This window comes from Mirounga leonina, unplaced genomic scaffold (genome assembly GCF_011800145.1).
Source record: "Mirounga leonina isolate KUSES-001 unplaced genomic scaffold, KU_Mleo_1.0 Mir_151, whole genome shotgun sequence".
Classification (NCBI taxonomy): Eukaryota; Metazoa; Chordata; class Mammalia; order Carnivora; family Phocidae; genus Mirounga; species Mirounga leonina.
The window spans coordinates 31046890-31064691 of NW_023270377.1; the positions used below are offsets into that span (position 1 = coordinate 31046890).

General features: G+C 42.4%; 1 protein-coding gene across 2 annotated transcripts; it reads right to left on the bottom strand.

The window, feature by feature from the left end:
• Window positions 1-8616: 8616 nt before the first annotated feature.
• Window positions 8617-14762, bottom strand: CTLA4 (cytotoxic T-lymphocyte associated protein 4). Of its 2 annotated transcripts, XM_035006615.1 has the most exons (4): window positions 14586-14762; window positions 11652-11999; window positions 11073-11182; window positions 8617-9809 (listed from the first exon to the last, which is right to left on the bottom strand). In XM_035006615.1, the coding sequence occupies exons 1-4, from the start codon at window positions 14692-14694 to the stop codon at window positions 9705-9707; spliced, it is 672 nt and encodes a 223-aa protein (XP_034862506.1). In that variant the 5' UTR covers window positions 14695-14762; the 3' UTR covers window positions 8617-9704. The 2 variants fall into 2 exon arrangements, with proteins under 2 accessions (XP_034862506.1, XP_034862508.1); XM_035006617.1 differs by lacking the exon at window positions 11073-11182 and having other exon boundaries at window positions 9454-9809; window positions 14586-14748.
• Window positions 14763-17802: the final 3040 nt, after the last annotated feature.

The window sequence follows — 17802 nt, forward strand, 5'->3', positions numbered from 1 at the left end:
TCATCTGAAAACCTCTGCAGTTTATCAAGGTTACTCTGAATTCTAATGCTAGCTCTGTAGGCTCTCAGACCAAAGGGACCTTGGAGATAGTGAGTCTGACCAACTCCCATGGAGATCTACATGCACAAGGACATTTCCAAGGATATATGATATATCAGTTAGGATCTCAGCACTAAGCAGAATTTGGCTCTGATGGTTCACTGAAAGAAACTGGAATAAAGGGATTACTTACAGAGTTGTGGGCAGGGTTAAGGGAAAACGGCAGATGCTAAGATCCCCAGCAACCAGCAATAACAAAAATTCTTTATTTTCCCTAGGGCTTAAAGAAAAAGGGAAAAAATAGTGACTAGAGCTCAGTGAGAGTAGGAAACATGGAGGAGCTGCCTAACCAGAGCTGTAGTCCGGGAAGGATACAACAACTATCCTAGATGCTGTGTCAAAGCAGGGATGACTGGAAGAAATACCCCAGCCACTCCCATCACCTGCTGATGGCCTTCCATCAGCCAAAAACCAGAGAGCAAGGAAGGCAGGTGATGTGGTCCATTCAGGTCAGCTCTTCCCCACATGGCAGGAAACATAGAGAATAGATCTAGAGAAGGATAACCAGTGGATATAATGAATTCAATCACTCAACATCTCCATTAAGATGAGCACCTCCATTTGAACCAGTATATATCTGATTGCAAAGGCTCCATTTGCCAGACAGATATTTGCTGAAGGGGAAATGAAGGAAAGGTGAAAGAAAACCAACAGGAAAAATGTAGAACTTTCCTGTGCCAAGCACTGTACCAAGTATTATGAGGTCACGAAGAGATCATAAAAGCACTCTGTAGAAATATACTTACTCTGTATATCACTACATAATATAGTGTTTAGCCTATGCCAGGCCCATTCTGAGCACTTTATATATCCCAACTCATTTAATCTGCAACCTTGTTCTTAAGTGAGGAAACAGAGACATACAGTGTTGAGCAGGATTGTCCACAGTTCCTGGCATAGAGCTCGGGCTTTTACCACAGCTTCACACTGCCTCTAGGAAGTAAAAGAAGTCCCTGAGGGAATTCATTATATATTTGGGGAGATAGGGATATTAATGTATGAAAACTTAATTACGGGAGTTAAGCAACAATTACATCAAAAATTACATCACTACAAAACAGCTCAAGAATGAGTTCCAGGGATGGGGGTTCAGCTGGGGCTGGAGCAACCGGGTGACCATGAAACAGCGTCTGATCCAGAAATGGCTTTGGGTGACTGCAAACCTGCTGGGCAGAGCCAAGAGCGGAACCTGGGCCTCCCAGCACTCTAAATAAGGACGACTAGTCTCCTTGCCCTTGACAATTTGCTTTTCCGGGCTCCATAGACGTTTCCTTGGGAATAGGGTTCCAAAGTACAGATGTGGTTCTTCACCCCACAGGACCCCGGGGGCTCACGTTAGCCAGCCTTCCCCCTTCAGGCCAGGAAACACTGATATGCTCTTTTCTCAAATGAAGTAATTTTTCTGTACTCATCTTCACAATTTTGTGTAAAAGCCAGGGACCAGTATTTTTAAGGGACACAGACTTGTAAACCTAGGCACAGAAATACCTTCAAACAATAGAATATAAACAAAGTAAGGCTAACCTTGTACCTCACACTTTCATCTCTATTATCACTTTTGAATACAAGTTAGACTCATGGTGGGTGATTATATTTACTCTCTTAACTATCTGTCTCTTAGAAACATGCAGTATTTCATACAAGTATTAACGGAGAGATCTTTTTGTTCAAGACAAAGCAAATGATTTTCTTTACATTGCGCATGCATTTTGACCTTGAAGGACTAGACATCACATTTGGTTTTATGTTGCTGTGTGGTTTTCAATTAGGTTTCTGTTATGTTCTGCAAACAGAAAAACCAGCGTGTATCTAATTTAATAACTATAAATTTCCACAGATGGTCACAAAATTCTGTATAGTCTAGTGGATAAAGATTTTGCCACATGTTTTCTAATTCATGACTTAAAATTGTGTTTCTATCACATTCTTTTTTATTAAAAATTTCCATTGACTTTTTTCCCAGAGAGTGTGATTATAAAATAATTCTCTCAGTTTCATTAGGCATAAACACATCTAATTTGCAAAAATTTGTAGGTTAGGCAGCCAAGTCAGAGATAGTTCAGCTGTGACTGAATAAAGGTGTTAGGATGGTTGTCAAAAGTCAAATTCATCCAGACTACTTTGATCCCAGTGTATATAATGCACCAAAGAAAATGCATTTCTGAGGATGGAGCTGCGGACTCCACTTCCAAAGCAGCCATGAAATTCTTCATGTGTCTGTCTATGCCCACAAATGCTGTCTTGTTCTCCTCCTATGCAAGCCAGTGCCAAAGTGCTGAAAGGCACATCTTGAACTGACTTGAACTCAAATCCATCTCTGCCACTTATTGTGGTGAAATCTTGGGCAAGTTATTTAACAAAAGTAGAAATCTTATCTTCCTATCTAAAGTTGAGGTAGAGAGATGTAAGAAGGACTCTCCCATTGCCCACAGTGAGCTCAATCTAGAGAAGACACAAGCATTGAAACTGTAGAGGAGTGAGAGCTAGAGGGTGAGGGTAACCAGTGTGAGGAAGGCTTTACAGAGGAAGGAATATTGGAGCTAGGACCTGGAAAAGGGAGAAGGGCTACAAACCCTGGGGTTATCAGTGACATCTTGAATGCCACGTGTCATGACTATGATTGCCTAGGGAACTGTGCTGAAAAGGATCCTGAGGTTGTTTCTGGGATCAGCAACGTAGGGTTAATCCCAGACCGAGGCTATGGCCATACCTCTAGGCAAGATATCCACGAGAGTGTGGTCCTCCTTGACTTAATGAAGTTCAACTGCACTCTGGCCTCAGTTTACTTGCCCAGCATGCCAGTTCTCCCTGACACCCTTCCTAGCTCTCCACCCCCAAGCATGGGATCTTGATCTCAGTACCCTCAAATGGCTGTAGGAGTCTTAATGTGAACCAACTGACCCTCCAGAACAGCAATGACCATCTGGTTTTGGGTATTTCCTACCATATCACTTTGTGCTCTGGCATTCATCTGCCAAGTTAGCTTCCATGGGCAGTGATGCCTGCCTGGATGGAGCCTGAACCCATCGCAAGTCTCAGATGCAGTCCATAGGTGAGCTGCCTGCCCAGCCAGCAGATAGTTTCTCAACCAGGTCTATTTCCCCAACCCCATGCGCCACCCAATCCTCTGATACTTTCCCTTCCCCACCTGCTTTTGTTCTCTATTTATTTTCCTCAAGGGACTCATTGCTATTTTCCAGCATCCCTCAACCTCAACTCAGAGACTCTCCCTTCTCTTTACTTCCACCGCCTAACCTCCCCTTTTGCTCCAGGCTGATTATTATTCTTTCACAAACTAGCCCCATTCCAAGAGTCCTAGAGATACATGCAGAGTAGGTCCTACTGACTTTTACTGGTAATTACTTTCTATGACCAGCCTGTTGTGAATGCAGAATGACCCCATTTGCAGGGAACACACTACTGGTTATATGAGGATCAACTCTTCCCACAGGATGTATGACTAATTTCCATTTTCCCCCATCTCCCAGTGAGAAGCTATAACAACTGAGACCAACCAGCAATGTGGCCACACTTAACTTCAGCACCAGTGAATGGGGAATCAGCTACTGCTACAACTGTGGATTAAAACCAGAGGTCCACTGTGAAATGTCTTCAACTTCCTGTTTTCCTCTCGCTCTGGTTACAATTCAGATGCTACAGCTAATCTCATAATGAGCACCTTCAAAAAACCTTTTAAAACATTTGTCCAGAGTATTTACTTATTCTGACACACATTTGTAGCCCCCATGATACATGCTTTACTTGCCGAACACTCCAATCCCCATTCACTTGCCATTTTGCCCTCTTCCTTTTGCAGGTAACCCCCAGAATTAAGGTATGGTGGAATTCGACATCATTTCTAATCCTGACTCTTACTAGCTGTGTGGCTTTAGGCAAATAATACAATCTTTATGAAACTTGGTTTTCTCATCTATAAAATGAGGATGATGGCGGCCCCTCTTCTGCAGAGACATTGTGAGAATTACTTTAGCTAATGTATACCCATGCAGTGTGAAAGGCTTCACAAGTTCGTTTCTTCTCCCTCTTCACTCAGAATAAGGACCTCGTGAACCGTATCCACCATGGCAGCTTCCTCCACAGGAGAGCAATACTAGAGAATGCTGCTCTTCGTTCACAAATCCAAACTTCCTGTCTTCGAAGTCCAATCATGATTAGTGGTAACTTTGATGTGTCAGGAGCAAAAAAAAAAAAAAATGTTTATAGGAAACTAGAGATCTTGTCTGCATTGCAAGTTAACTACAAAGAAGGAAAGCAAGACTCATTTTCAAAAAGTTGAGAAAAAAATAAGCTAACAGTGGGATGACTGCAGCACAAACTAAAATATTGTCAAGGTGAAGAAAGAGGAAACGTCCTAAAAAGTGCTGTTCATGAGAAATCATTTGTGTTGCTTTCTAAAATTTGAAATGGCTTCCTGAAACATATTTCTTACAATCCCTCCTGGAGAGAGCCTCCTCTTTTTGTTCGAATAGATAATATTCTTTTGTGGGACTAATATCATGTTTTTAAAACACTGTTGGTTGCTATGGTGACCTGATTGTGTGTGATAAAAAGAGCATGTATCGTTTCACGGAGTTGTTCCATGACTTCCCGCAGAATTTGGAAGTTTTCTCAGCCTACTGCTGGTGTTGCTGGTCGACTCTTGGCAGGGGTTTGTTTTCTGTTTTCCTCTGCAGCATTCTTCTGTAGGTTTGCTGAGGACAGGATGCAACACCTGAGATTCTCTTGCTAGTGACCCAGAAAGTTAAGGGAGAGAGAGAGAAGATAGAGCTGACAGCAGGCCAGGAACAGAGGTAATGATCACCCAGAGCTGCTGGGGTAGAGGTGGAAGACAAGCAGGTTTTCTGGGGTAGCCTGGAATGGTGATAGTGACATTCCAGAAGCAGCCTGAAAAGGAGCCCCTGGGCAGAAATCTTCATAGTGCCACCCACTGTACACAGCCCTGATGTGAAAATCTAGAGAACTGATTCTCAGCCTAGTTCAAACCCTGCTTTCCTCTGGGAACTTGGAGAAGTTCCCTAATGTCTCTGAGCCTCATTTTCTTATAAAATGTAAAAATAATTCCCAAGTCCCTTCTTTAGTCTTAATCATCTGCGATGGTAGGATCCTGAGTTAAACCAGGGCTTCCAAAAGTATGATCCAAAGACTTACTGGACAATTTAAATCCCCAGGTCTTGCCTCCAGTCTTATAAATGAGAAGCTCTGGGTCTGATGCACCTCAATCTGCATTTTTTCCAAATGCTCTGAATAACGACTGGACACACTAAATGCAAGAATAGCTATAATAGAGTACACCCTGGAAAGCAAAGATTTCCAAGAAGGGTCTGAATGTCAGACTTCTGACCATATAGAGCAGAGGGGTTTGAGTTCCTCTGAGAAAAATGTTTAGAAAATTAATGGCTACCCCTTTTGTGGGACCCAGTATCCCCCAGTAACACTAAGTATCAGCCCCACACATGCCCAGGAATGGGGACAATAGAATGAGAGAGTGTTAGAATGGAAACAGCAACTATTCTCAGGCTGTTCCTGCCCAGAAACTTCTGGGGAGGGTCACTAGAACATGTTTTATTCACACCACATTAGATGTATTAACTTTCTTGCTGATAGGGTTGTCAGGTCAAATATAAGGCATCCTGTTTTTTGGGTTTTGTGGGTTTATTTGTTTAAGGAGGTGGCAGGCTGAATCTGGCAAACCTACCTACAGACAGCTATCCCAGCCTGCAGGCAAGGTCACGTAAAGGAGAAAGGAAAAAACCTTGCCTCTCTCTCCATCAATAGGGTGTATCATCTTTCTGGTCTGATCAGAGAAAATTGACCTAAAATAAGAAAAAAATAAATAAAACAAGGCCCCCAAGGCGCCTGAGTCACATAATCTAAGCGGGTGCAAAAGAGAAGTGAGGCAATCGGAATAACTTTCCAGAGAAAACCATTTTCTCTTTTGCTTTGAGACCTCCCAAAACAATAACTTAAGTTCATAAACTCTTAAACTTCTTAGCTGGCTTTGCTCCAATTAACAGCACAGTGACATCAACATTTTGCAAGTTCAGTCTCAAGTAAATTGGGTATCCACTGTGAAGGTGGAAGAAGGCTCAGCTTCAGTATAAAAATATAGTCAGTTCTAGCAACAACCTATGGTTTAAAAAAAGAGAGAAGGGGAGTAACAATGAGAATTCATCTCCTTTCCCTTCTCAAAAGAAATTTTAAAAAAAAAAGATTGGAAGACTGGATTGAGATAAAAGTAAAATGTGTGAAGCAGGGTAGCCAGCTGGAGCTTACGTTCCAGAGTCTTGAAGGTTTAAGCCAAGTGATAGACTGACCCACACATAGTTCGGCTGGTCAAATGGGAAAGACATTCGACTGAGACCAAGAAAACACAGCCAGGTTCTACATAGAAGACAGTCCCAGATGTCCTAGCTCCCCAACTTTTCAATACGTTGATCCAAGCATCTTCTGTGTGCCAAAAGCTGAGATGATTCCTATTTTGGAGAAGTTCCCACTGAATCTAGGGAGAAAAGACATGCACATTTGAAATTATTAGGGATGAAACCAAGTATAGCTGTGAAACAGAAGGGGAGAGATCAACGTAGGCTTGAAGTGTCAGTGAATCTGATGCTGGATGCAGAATTTGAGATGAGTCTTGTTAGATGTGAAAATGAGGGCTAAAGATGTTTGGCGCTGAGAAATAGGGAAACAGAAAGTAGCAGAAATGAGAGTGCCATGTTGGAAGAAGGGAGGTGAGCGAGGTGTGTGCTGGGAACTGGTAGGAGTAGGGGCTGAGTCAGGCAGCACTGATAGCTCTACCATGTTCCCTTTGTCACCCACATTCCTACCTGAGACCAGTGGTTCCAGGGAGAAGGGTTATGGTGCCCAGCCTTCTCCTCTCCATGGTGAACTAAGCCCTATTGAGATGAGTGGAGTCTTTGGGCTTCCCCAGGACCCTGATGCCAGAGTTGGAGATAGTGATGAAGATTGACATGCCAGGGAAAAGTCACTCCTCTGACTGGGGGGCAGTGAATCTCTCTGATCATTGCAAGTAACAGATCTACCCTCTAAAGAAAACAGGGATCAGAAAAGGCTTTCATTTGGTGCCCAGAAACCCCCCCAATTTGTTTTCTCCCCTTTGAGTGGAAGCCCAGGTCACAGTCTTTCTTGCCTTTTTCCTCTGCCATAGGGGAAACTTTTTAAAGCAGGACTATATCTTTTTCAAAATTGATAATGAGTAGAGAAGGCAATGCTTAACTCAATAACTAGTGGTAGAATTTCAGGTAACAGTAGAGGAGATATTAAGCTTATTTAAAGTAGCCCATTGTCTAATGATGTCTGAAAGATACCTGAGAGGTCCTTTGTCTAAGGCCCTCTCTGTCATTTAAATTTGCCATCAACTATGGAAAAGAATTATCTCTCTAAAGACATAAAAAGAAGTAGAAATAGTAACACACTATCCATTGGGGCTCCTAAATTGTGTGTTTCTTCGTGGCTTCCAATCAAAAGCCAAGAGAGCAAGAGGTACAGTCTTCAACATAGTAGGGGCTCATTCTAGGTCATTGTGATTACTGTATTTTGAAAGACATATTCGTTTTTATTTTAAAAATCTTTATGGAATGCTCACTATGTGCTGTCTCATTTGTTTGTTAGCACCTGCAGGAAAAAAAAGGAGAGAGATAGAGAGAGAGCTATAGTGAGCAGGAGAGAGAGGAGGCTGCCCACACAGTGGTTGTCAAAATTTGATGGGTGTAAGAAGAACTGAGGCACTTGCTGGGAGAGCAAACTCCTGGCCCCATCACCCAAAGCTTCTGATTCAGTACATCTGAGATTAAGCACTTGAATCAACATTTTTAGTAAGTGACCCAGTTGATTCAGTTATAGGTGGTCCCTGGTCACGCTGAGAAGTATTTCACAAGATAATAACAGGATGTAGAGGTCAAGAATAAGAAAACTTGAGAGGAAACCCAGTAGACTGAGGCTAAACATTGGTTAACCAAGAATCACAGAGGGCTCAGTGGGCCAGGCCCAGGTCTGCCAGCTGATGGCAACACAGGACCACAGCTATGTTTTCCCCACATGTGTGAAATAGTCCATTCAGAAGCCACAAGGGAAAGCTCCATTTACTATGGAAGCAGATCAGAATGGCTGCAAGGAACATGATTGACAACACAGGAGTTGCCATGGCAACGGTATGAGTTGAGCTGAGAAATTTATAGGCAAGAAAGAGGAGATGAGGAATTTGTGCTAGAGAGAATGTTGTGTGACTTACAAAGGCCTTATGCTGTTCCGGCTTTATATTTCAAATAGATGGGAAGAAATGAAAAGGACAGAGGAGGAGTTCCTTCCAAGAATGGCTTGCAGGTAATGGCTGCCTCATGAAGCATTATTTACCTTTTTATCAATCTGTTCCCAGTATTCCTAATAATGGAGATTCCACCAGCTGCTGAATGAATCCATTAAAAACAAACTCAAACACAATATTCAGAGGCATGGAAGATAAAGACAACTCTGGAAAATGACCACCACAGATTTTTATTTAATTAAAAATATTATACATGTTGTTGCATTTTCATGGAAAATAGTGAGTTAAAAAACACCAACAGTGTTAGTTTTCAGAAACCCTCATCTCCCCACCCTGCCACCTGCTGCTGATTTCCATCCACGGCATTAACCATGTGTAAGGAATTGGGGCTCTCGTGAAACTAGAGCTCCCTGGAAGTTCATACCTACAAGAGTCCCGGAATGAGCCATTTACTTGACGATGGTGTTCTGTGGAGTTAAACCAGATACACCAGTCTTGACTCCCTTGCAAACCTTTGAATGGAGCTAACATAAAAGCCCAAAGCACATGTCAACACCAATTCAGCCCAATGTGGCTACAGGAATCAGCTATGACCTCATCCAGTTTCCAAGCCAGTTACCAAGTGACCTTGTATTCTACCTGGTGTATTAGTGTCCTGAGCCCCTCCATAAAACTTCCCCTGAACCCCTGGTGGGAAGACACTGCCATATAGTGTTTATATTGAAACCATCAGCAAATACACAAAAGCACATGTGGCCCCCATGCACAATACTATCAAATAAAAAATATATATTGGTACAATACAACCTTTGGAATCACTGGCTAGAATATAGCCATGTGAGTATTTTTAAAGTCTTCATGTAATTCTACACTTAAGAAAAATAACACAAAAATTTATCTTGAAAACATCACTTCAGCTATAAACTTCTCACATGTAAATACAAAGTGTGTACAATATCTCCTCTCCCTAACTCCCTTCCCTTGCTTTCTTTGGACTGCACCACTCCCTAACCTATATACCTGACCCCACATCATAATGCTGCATCCCCATATTGCTCTCAAGTGATACTTTTACTAAAATTTGATCTGATGTGACAGAAACATCCTGGCTCTGTTTTCTTGCACCTTTGCTTTGAATTGTAGTACACTTCATTTGGGTTCTGCATCCAGCTCTATATTAAAGAGAGATAAATCCCCCCCCAAAATACACAAACAAGCAAACATAGCTGGATAGCACAAAGTTAGAATTGCCTCAGCTCTTAGAAACTGGAAAATGTTCTTTCTTCTTCATAATGGTCTCTCAATTGATGGGAATAAAATAAGGCTGAAATTGCTTTTCACATTCTGGCTCTGTTGGGGGCATTTTCACATAGACCCCTGTAGTAAGAGGGCTTCTTTTCTTTAGCTGCCAAACACAAAAAGAAACAGTAATTATTATTGAGAAATACAGAAGCCGTTTCTAGCCGTAATGAGACTCAACAAATATTGGGTCCCTACCCCATTGAAAAAGTGAATGTACACATACAGAATTACAAGCCCCAGGAGATTTTCTTGATTCAGCTATTATAATTCACTTTAGATAAATCACTCTGTGCTACTGATGTAAAATAGCAATCATTTTCCCTGACTGCAAGAGAGGAGAAAGGGACTTTGAGAAAGCTTTAGAAAGAACACCCAAAATGCCTATGATAATTGACTACATCTTATCTGTGAGGGGAAGAGCTTGATAAGATAGTAAACTTCAGTTACTCTGTTCTAGAGCTGTATTTCTCATCTCCACTCCTCATATACTTTTTAGTCCGCCTCAGTTCCCAATTTTTATCCCCTCAGTAAATTGAGATTCTAGTCTACTTGTCTGTGTGGCAGTTTCTAGCAAATGAGGTAGGTAGAATCTACAGTAATAGAACAGGTTGAGTAGAGGGTCTTGGAATCGAGTTGAAGGAGAGGGGAGTTAGAGGAGGAGAGGATGAGAGGCCCGGAAGGAGAATTTTGTGGCGACAAAGCTAACCATAGGCAGAGGGGGCTGAAAGAGACCATCAGAAAGAAATCCTGACAGGAGGCCTGATTTTGTACCTCCATCTCTTCCAACAACTGCAATAAATAAAAACTGGTGTTCTCATTTACTGGGCTGGAGGGGAAGGCAAGACTTCCCGTTTCAGCAGACTGGGTGACAAGGAGCCCTGGAAAGGTGTTTTGTGGACAGCTACAGCTTGGACAAGGATGGCACAAGCAGGGCGGCCCCAAGAGATGGCTTCCAGGTGAGGTAGAGGGACGCTAAGGGGGAGAATAAAACCCATCCAGGTGCTCTTCTATAGCAGCATTTGGCCCAACCTAATCTTATGTTTCAGGGTTATTAAGTACAATTGTCTTGAAGACAAAGAGCAAAACAGCTGCCCCATGTTGTTCAAACGGTTACTCAAACTGAAACCCTGTTGAGAAGCACACAAACACAATGTCAAACACACTCCTCTAAAGTGTTAGTCATCCTGAAACCTCAAAGGCCAATGCCAAGAGTTCTGGTGAGTTCTTTACCACTGTCCTTCCTTTACCACCGTTCTTCATTTATTGCCTCATCTCAAGAAAACTGAACTCAGCAGCGTCATTTGGTCAGTTGCTATCACTGAAGGCGTCCCCACCAAAAGTGGTGTGTTGTCGGCACTGAACTCACCATTTTGCTCAAAGAAACAGCTGTGATGAGGAAGCTATAAAAAAACAGCCCCGAACTGACTGCTGCAAGGATCCAGAGGAGGAAGTCAGAATCTGGGCAAGGTTCAGGATCTACAACAGAAAACAAAGCAGAGCTTCCTTGAGACACTCTTTACACTTTAGGACCCTACTCCCCCCACTAGTGAGAAAAGGAAGAGGTTCTGGAAGAGCTTCCAACCTCGGTGTCCATCCCTAAATAGTATTGTTAGTCCACAGGTAAGTCTGGCTACTGGAGGCCACTTCCCCAAGAATGTCCTATCAAAAGCCCAAGTCCAAACTTCATGATGGTTATCACTTCCAGAATGAATGCCCCAACCTCCAGTAGAAAAAACACTATCCCCAACCCATTTTATTTTTAGTCAGAATGTTGTTTGTGTGACCACCCATATTAACCAGACTACCCTGTGGTATACCAAAGAACTCTTAAAAAGAATTTCCATAATCCTAAAATGAACCACCTGAAGTTAAGGAACAAAGCTGTTTTTGTGCCAAGAAGACAGCAATGCAAAAGGTGTCAGCTTAGTGATATGGTTTTGCTCACCGATGACATAAATCTGGGTTCCATTGCCCATGCCTACATAGTAGGGTGGTGGGTACATGAGCTCCACCTTGCAGATGTAGAGCCCCGTGTCCATGGCCCTCAACCCTTGGATGGTGAGGTTCACTTTGTTTCCACTGGAGGTGCCAGTGCAGGTGGAATCATCTAGGAAAGCCAACTCATCCTCCACTGTGTATGTCGCGGCGCAGACTTCAGTCACCTGGCTGCCGGCCTGCCGCAGCACTGACACCCGGACCTCGGCAGCATTGCCTGAAGACCCGTACTCACACACAAAGCTGGCAACACCTCGGCTGCTGGCCAGAACCACTGCAGGCTGGGCCACGTGCATCCCTAATAAGAGAAAATTAGAGGGAACTAAGCAAACTCATGCTCACCTACCACAAGGCTCAGGCAGAATCTCCAGCTAACAGAAGTTGATCTTTGATGGGCACCCTCCAGCTTCACCTTTCAGCCCTTCGCTCCCTTCAACAAACACTCCCCATCCCTTTGCCTCTCCCCCCAACCCGTCCCCTCAATCTCTTAGCTGTCTTCCAGCTAATCTCCAGAAGGTGTTTCCTTATTGTACAAGAATTTCCTATAGCGGGAAGAACATTGATGTGACAAACTGAAGGCTTGGTCCTACCATGAAATATGTGATTTGGGGCAAGTCATGCCTCCCCTGTAGCCTTCATTTTCCCCTCACATGCAGAAAGAGGGGATTAGGTCAGATGATAACAGAGTGCCTTCTACCTCTGGTATTCTAAGGTTATCATAGAACTACAGGAACTATAATGAGCAGTAGGGGAAATTTTGTAGGTTGAGGTACAGAATCTTGCCTTACCCCTCAATGTAAACCTCACAAACCTCTGCCTACATTACCTGGTCCTGTACCTCTCTCAGGCACAGTGGCTGAACCCTGGATCACTATGCCAGCCACCACATTCCCTGGCATTATGATCAGAGAGAGGGATGCTGCTAGATGAAGGAAGCCACAGAGGAGAGGGCACCGGGTCGTTTCCTCTGTAGGCTGAGGCAACCCTGCTGTTAACTTCTGTGGGCTTCCCCTGCCACCGCCACCACCTCTTCCGCCACTCTCTCTCCTTCGCTCGAACACCCTCGTGCTCCTTTGTTCTTTCTCCTTCTGGCTTCCACAGGATAAGGGAGGCCAGCTCTCCATTCAAAAAGGCTTTTGTCATCTACAAAATGGCAGCTTTGTGTCAAACCTTCCTGTAACTAACCTGTCCCCGCTCTGGCTGATCACACAAGTGACACTCAAAACTTGGATGAACCATGTCACTCATTCTGTTCAAACCCTTTAATGCCTTACATACCACTGACTGCAAAGACAAATAAACTAAGTGCCATTTATGTCCTCCATGATCCAATCCCAACCTATCACTCCAGTCTGCGTCTCTAGGACACCTCTTCCTGTGTATACATCACTCTACAGAAATCACTCTATCACTAGTCCTTTCTAGTGATATTCAAGAGGACTGGACAACATCTGTCCTCAGAAGAGAGAACAGTATGATAGCAGCCATCGCTAGGGTTAATCCAGCAGCCCCGGCCGCCTAGATAACAGTCTTCTTCCCCAACCCTCATCCCTGTCTATTAGATCAGCATTGCACTGTTATAACTCCATTGCAGTATTTAATCATGTTCTACCCTGTATTAAAGTTTTTTGTGCACTAATCACACCTCTTGAAACGTCTGCCTTTGGCTTATAAACTCCTGGGAGCCACCATTAGAACTTGCCCATATGAGCACTTGATAATCTTTATTGTTTTGATGCTAAGCCTCAAGAAAACCAAGTTTCCTGTCCTCCCCCCAGACAAATTCCCAGTTATCACCACTAAATCTGGTCACACTCATTTTTCAGTGGAGAATCTCAGTTACAGGTTGAGGTAAATTTTCTACAAAGTAAAGGTAATTACTTCTAAGAGTATTTAATCTTTACATGTTCAAAACATGTAGAATAGGAAAATGTACATGAGTATATCTTATCTGGTAATAATTTAATCATCAAATATCTTTTGAGCACCTAAGATATTTCATATAAACCACATGGTTTCTTAACTGAGACAGCCTCGAGAGAAATAAAGTTGAAATTCAGTGAGAATACTCACCATTTTATGTTCTATAGCAAACCTGGTGTCAACCTCTAAAGAGCTTTATTTTATCTGAAACCTGGGGAATCTGCATCCGAAGTCCACAGATAGGTCAGGTGGCTGTTAAGTATCTTATGCCAAACAGACTGATGGTTTTCTTTGTCTTTCTTTCTTTCTCTCCTTCTTTTATTTATTTATTTATTTATTTATTTATTTATTTATTTATTTATTTTTGGTTTTACAATTTCAAACTGCTTTCATTTTTTAAGTAGTTAGCTAACTAGTTTATAGAATTGACTGAGTACCTTAAAACTCTGACTTGAGTAAAGAAGGCTTAAATTTTAAACAAGCTAATTCATTTATAAAAGTGAATTAGAAAATCTTAAAATCGTAAATTGGGTAGGAAAGAAACTTTATATGATTCACTTAAATCCATGTTTTTTAAAAAGGAAACCCTCGAGTTCACCCTGATTCCAAACTTAAATGCATTAAGGGCTACGGATATCTTTCCTCTCTTAAATCGTTTAACCTTACAGTATTTTCTTCCAATCTTATAGAAGTGTCTGAAATTGCTCATCTCCCAGACCAACTCAGATGTATTCATTAAGCTCCTAGTCAATGCCTGGTGCTGTGCTATGAGCTCTAGCTCTGCTTATTTGCTGCTGTCAGCTTTCCCCTCCCTGCCTTGGAATACAGAGCCATCCAAGCCAGGAGTTTTAGCTTTAGCTTCTGGCTTTGTTATAAATCACTGTCCTTGACTGCTAAAAGAAATGAAACGCAGGTGGGAGAAACCCCTCCTCCACCTTCATCCTCCAAAAGCCTCACTCACCTTTGGAGAAGACAGGGATAAATAGAAGAGAAAACAGAGCCGTGCAGGGCCAGGTCCTAGAAGCCAGGTCCCGCTGAGCCCCATGCCTCCGGAATCCAAAGCAAGCCATGGCTTTATGGGAGCAGTATTCGGGTCTTCAGGAAGCAGAGTGAAACCTTTCAGGATCCTGAAGCTTTGATATGTGTTTGAACCCACACAGAATCAAGGACTTTATATAGCTGGCTTTGATCCCAGGTATGTACTATGCATGTGCACACACAGAGGCACCTGAATAGAAAGCCTTTTTGTTTTGGTTTTACGAGAAAGGAAGCCGTGGGTTTAGCTGTTACGTCGAAAAGATAACCTCAAACACTCAAAGTAAAACTGAACAAAACAAGCCAATCCATGGATGGAAAATGCACTCAATTTGAAACTGAAGCTTCTTGTTCACTTTGAGGATAAGTGGAGACTTGGAGAATTTCCTGGAGTGCAGGAGTCTCCCTAGGTCCCAATTAGTCCAATTATCTAGGCTAATTTACTTTATTCACATCTCCAAAACTGCTATGTTGCTGGTCTGAGCCCTTGGCCCATGACAGCATTAGTCTGTGGACATCATTAATAAAAGCTCTGCGTTCACCATCCCTGGCAAGTTTACAAACATGAGTTTATTTCTCCAAACTCCATTTAGCATTTTGTTGAGAGAAAAATACCAAAATCATGAGAAATAAATGAATTTGCCTCTGGTTTACAGATTAAGAAAGAATTCAGGTATTCTTGAAAGCCTTAACAAAGACAAAACAGACTTGGAGAATGTCCAGAAAAAGTTAGACAAAATGATCCAAGAGATTCAAATCTTCCATAAAATGACAGGCTTGTTTTTCTTTCTAAAGGGAATTTTTCAAGCATAAAATCCAAGAGCTAAGATTAAATATGACTGAAGTTCTTAAATTTAAGAAAACTGTAAACAGGGCAAGTGTTCATCTTGTAAGAGAATACTAAACATTGGGGACCACCTCCCTTAATACTGAGGAGTTTTCATATACTTGAATAACGAAAAAGACATTTATTGAGAACCTGTGGCATGCCAGTGATAACGGTATGTGCCCTTAGATTGAATGATGACTGGACAAAACATAACTAACGCCTTAAGGGACTTCCAGAGGACTGACATGCAAACAGACCATTACAGCGTGGAATATGGTGTTTGCCTACTTCAGCTCTACCCTTTATGGTTTCCCATTGTCCATATGGCTTAGCACAGCAGAGGATGCTCTATAGAATATGGACCTAATGCCTCTCTTTTTAGCCTGGCTTCCAGCATTTCCTCACATGCCTCCTTCCTCTGCTTGTCCTTTCTCCAACACACCTCTTTTGGGTCTCATCAACTTTATCCATGCTGTTCCAATGCCTGTTTTCTCTTATTTAATCCTCCTCCTCATCCTCCAGGGGTTAACTAACGTGATAGTTCCTCCAGGGAGCCTTTACTGAGGCCCTTTTCTATACTCCCTTAGCCATTGGTTCAGCCTGTGGAAGTCAGAAAGGGTTTCTCAGAAAAAGTAAAACCTGGGATGCCTGGGTGGCTCAGCGGGTTAAGCGTCTACCTTCGGTGCATGTCATGATCCTGGAGTCGTGGGATTGAGTCCCGCTTCCAGCTCCTTGCTCAGTGGGGAGCCTGCTTTCTCCCTCTGTCTGCCACTCCCCCTGCTTGTGCTCTCTCTCTCTCTCTCTGACAGATAAATAATTTTTTTAAAATCTTAAAAAAAAAAAAGAAAGAAAGAAAAAGTAAAACCTGAGCTTATTATTGAGGACAAGAGCAAGGGGTGGGTATTGAGACAAAAAGGATAGCATGTGCCAAGATTGGAAAGGGCATAAAGCATTCATTATGGCCAGAGGACAAGTCTAGTTTGGTAATCCACAGTAGGTGGAAGCTGATGTTCTTGGCACTGAGGGCCAATGCACCAAAAGGAGCAAATTAGCATGGCTGAGTTCACATCCTAGGGAAATTTCCCCTTACACAGGAGAAGGGGTGGGGAGGATAGATTCAAGGAGGAATAAGATAGAACCAGGAAAACCAGGAAGGAGGCTATATCGCAATACCCCAAGCAATCAGGAGTTGGCAAACTTCTGTAAAAGGACAGACAGTAAATATATTAGCCTTTGCAGGTCGTATGGTCCCTGTTTCCACTACTCAACTCTGCTGTTGTAGGGTGAAAACAACCACAGAAAATACATAAATGAATGGACATGGCTGTGTTCCAATAAAACATAATTCACAATATCAGTCATGACCCAATAGAAAAAAGAACATTATTTACAAAAACAGGTGGAGGCTGGATTTGGCCTGCAGACCTTGGTTTGCCAATTCCTGGTCTAAACTAAGGAAATGACAACAGTGGTGACAAAGTCCCTAAGGGGACTAATCCAAAAGCAGTGAATGGATGGAAAACACCAGATTTATGGCTTGGGAGTTACTGTGGTACTGCCAAGAATCGTTCAAATGTTTGTCAATATTATCTCATTCAAGTCTCAGAACAACCCAACAAGGCAGGGATTACGGTTTTTCTCAATTTATGAAAGATAAAACCAACGCACTGAGACTTGAGATTTATCCAATCCCCCATAGTCAGTGGTAGAGCCAGGATTTGAAGGCAGTGATGCTGTTAATCACTACACTAAAGCGAAGGCTTTAAGGTCAAAGGGAACTAGATTTGAATCCTAGCATGAAAACTTCCTAGCTGTTGATCTGGGCCTCAGAGCCAAATGTCCTCCAGAAAATAGTGACTATATCTCAAGGCTATTGCAAGGATTAAATGAGATAATGCATGCAGCATGTATAAATGACCTACTGTGGTGTCTGGGCATTCAAGAAAAAGGACTCCTTTGTCTTTATAGAGTCATTGAGAAAACAGAAGTACCGTTTCTTAGAATAAGGAACTTAGGAAGAGCAGATCGGGAAGTGAAGATGATGAGTTCTCTTTGGCCACATGGACTTTATCTATAGATGGTAAGGTGGAGAGACTCAGAAGTAGTTGCCAATGTGGTCTGGAACACAGGAGAAAGATCTGAGCTAGAGACACTAGTGTAGACAACCATGAAGCCACTGATGAAAATTTCACAGACAAGTCTTCACAGAGGAACACTCTATAAACGTTTGTTAAAGGAATAGATAAATGAATGAAAACAGTTTAATATAAGAAGACATGAGGGTTGTAATAGGAACTTTCAAAGAAGTTTACCA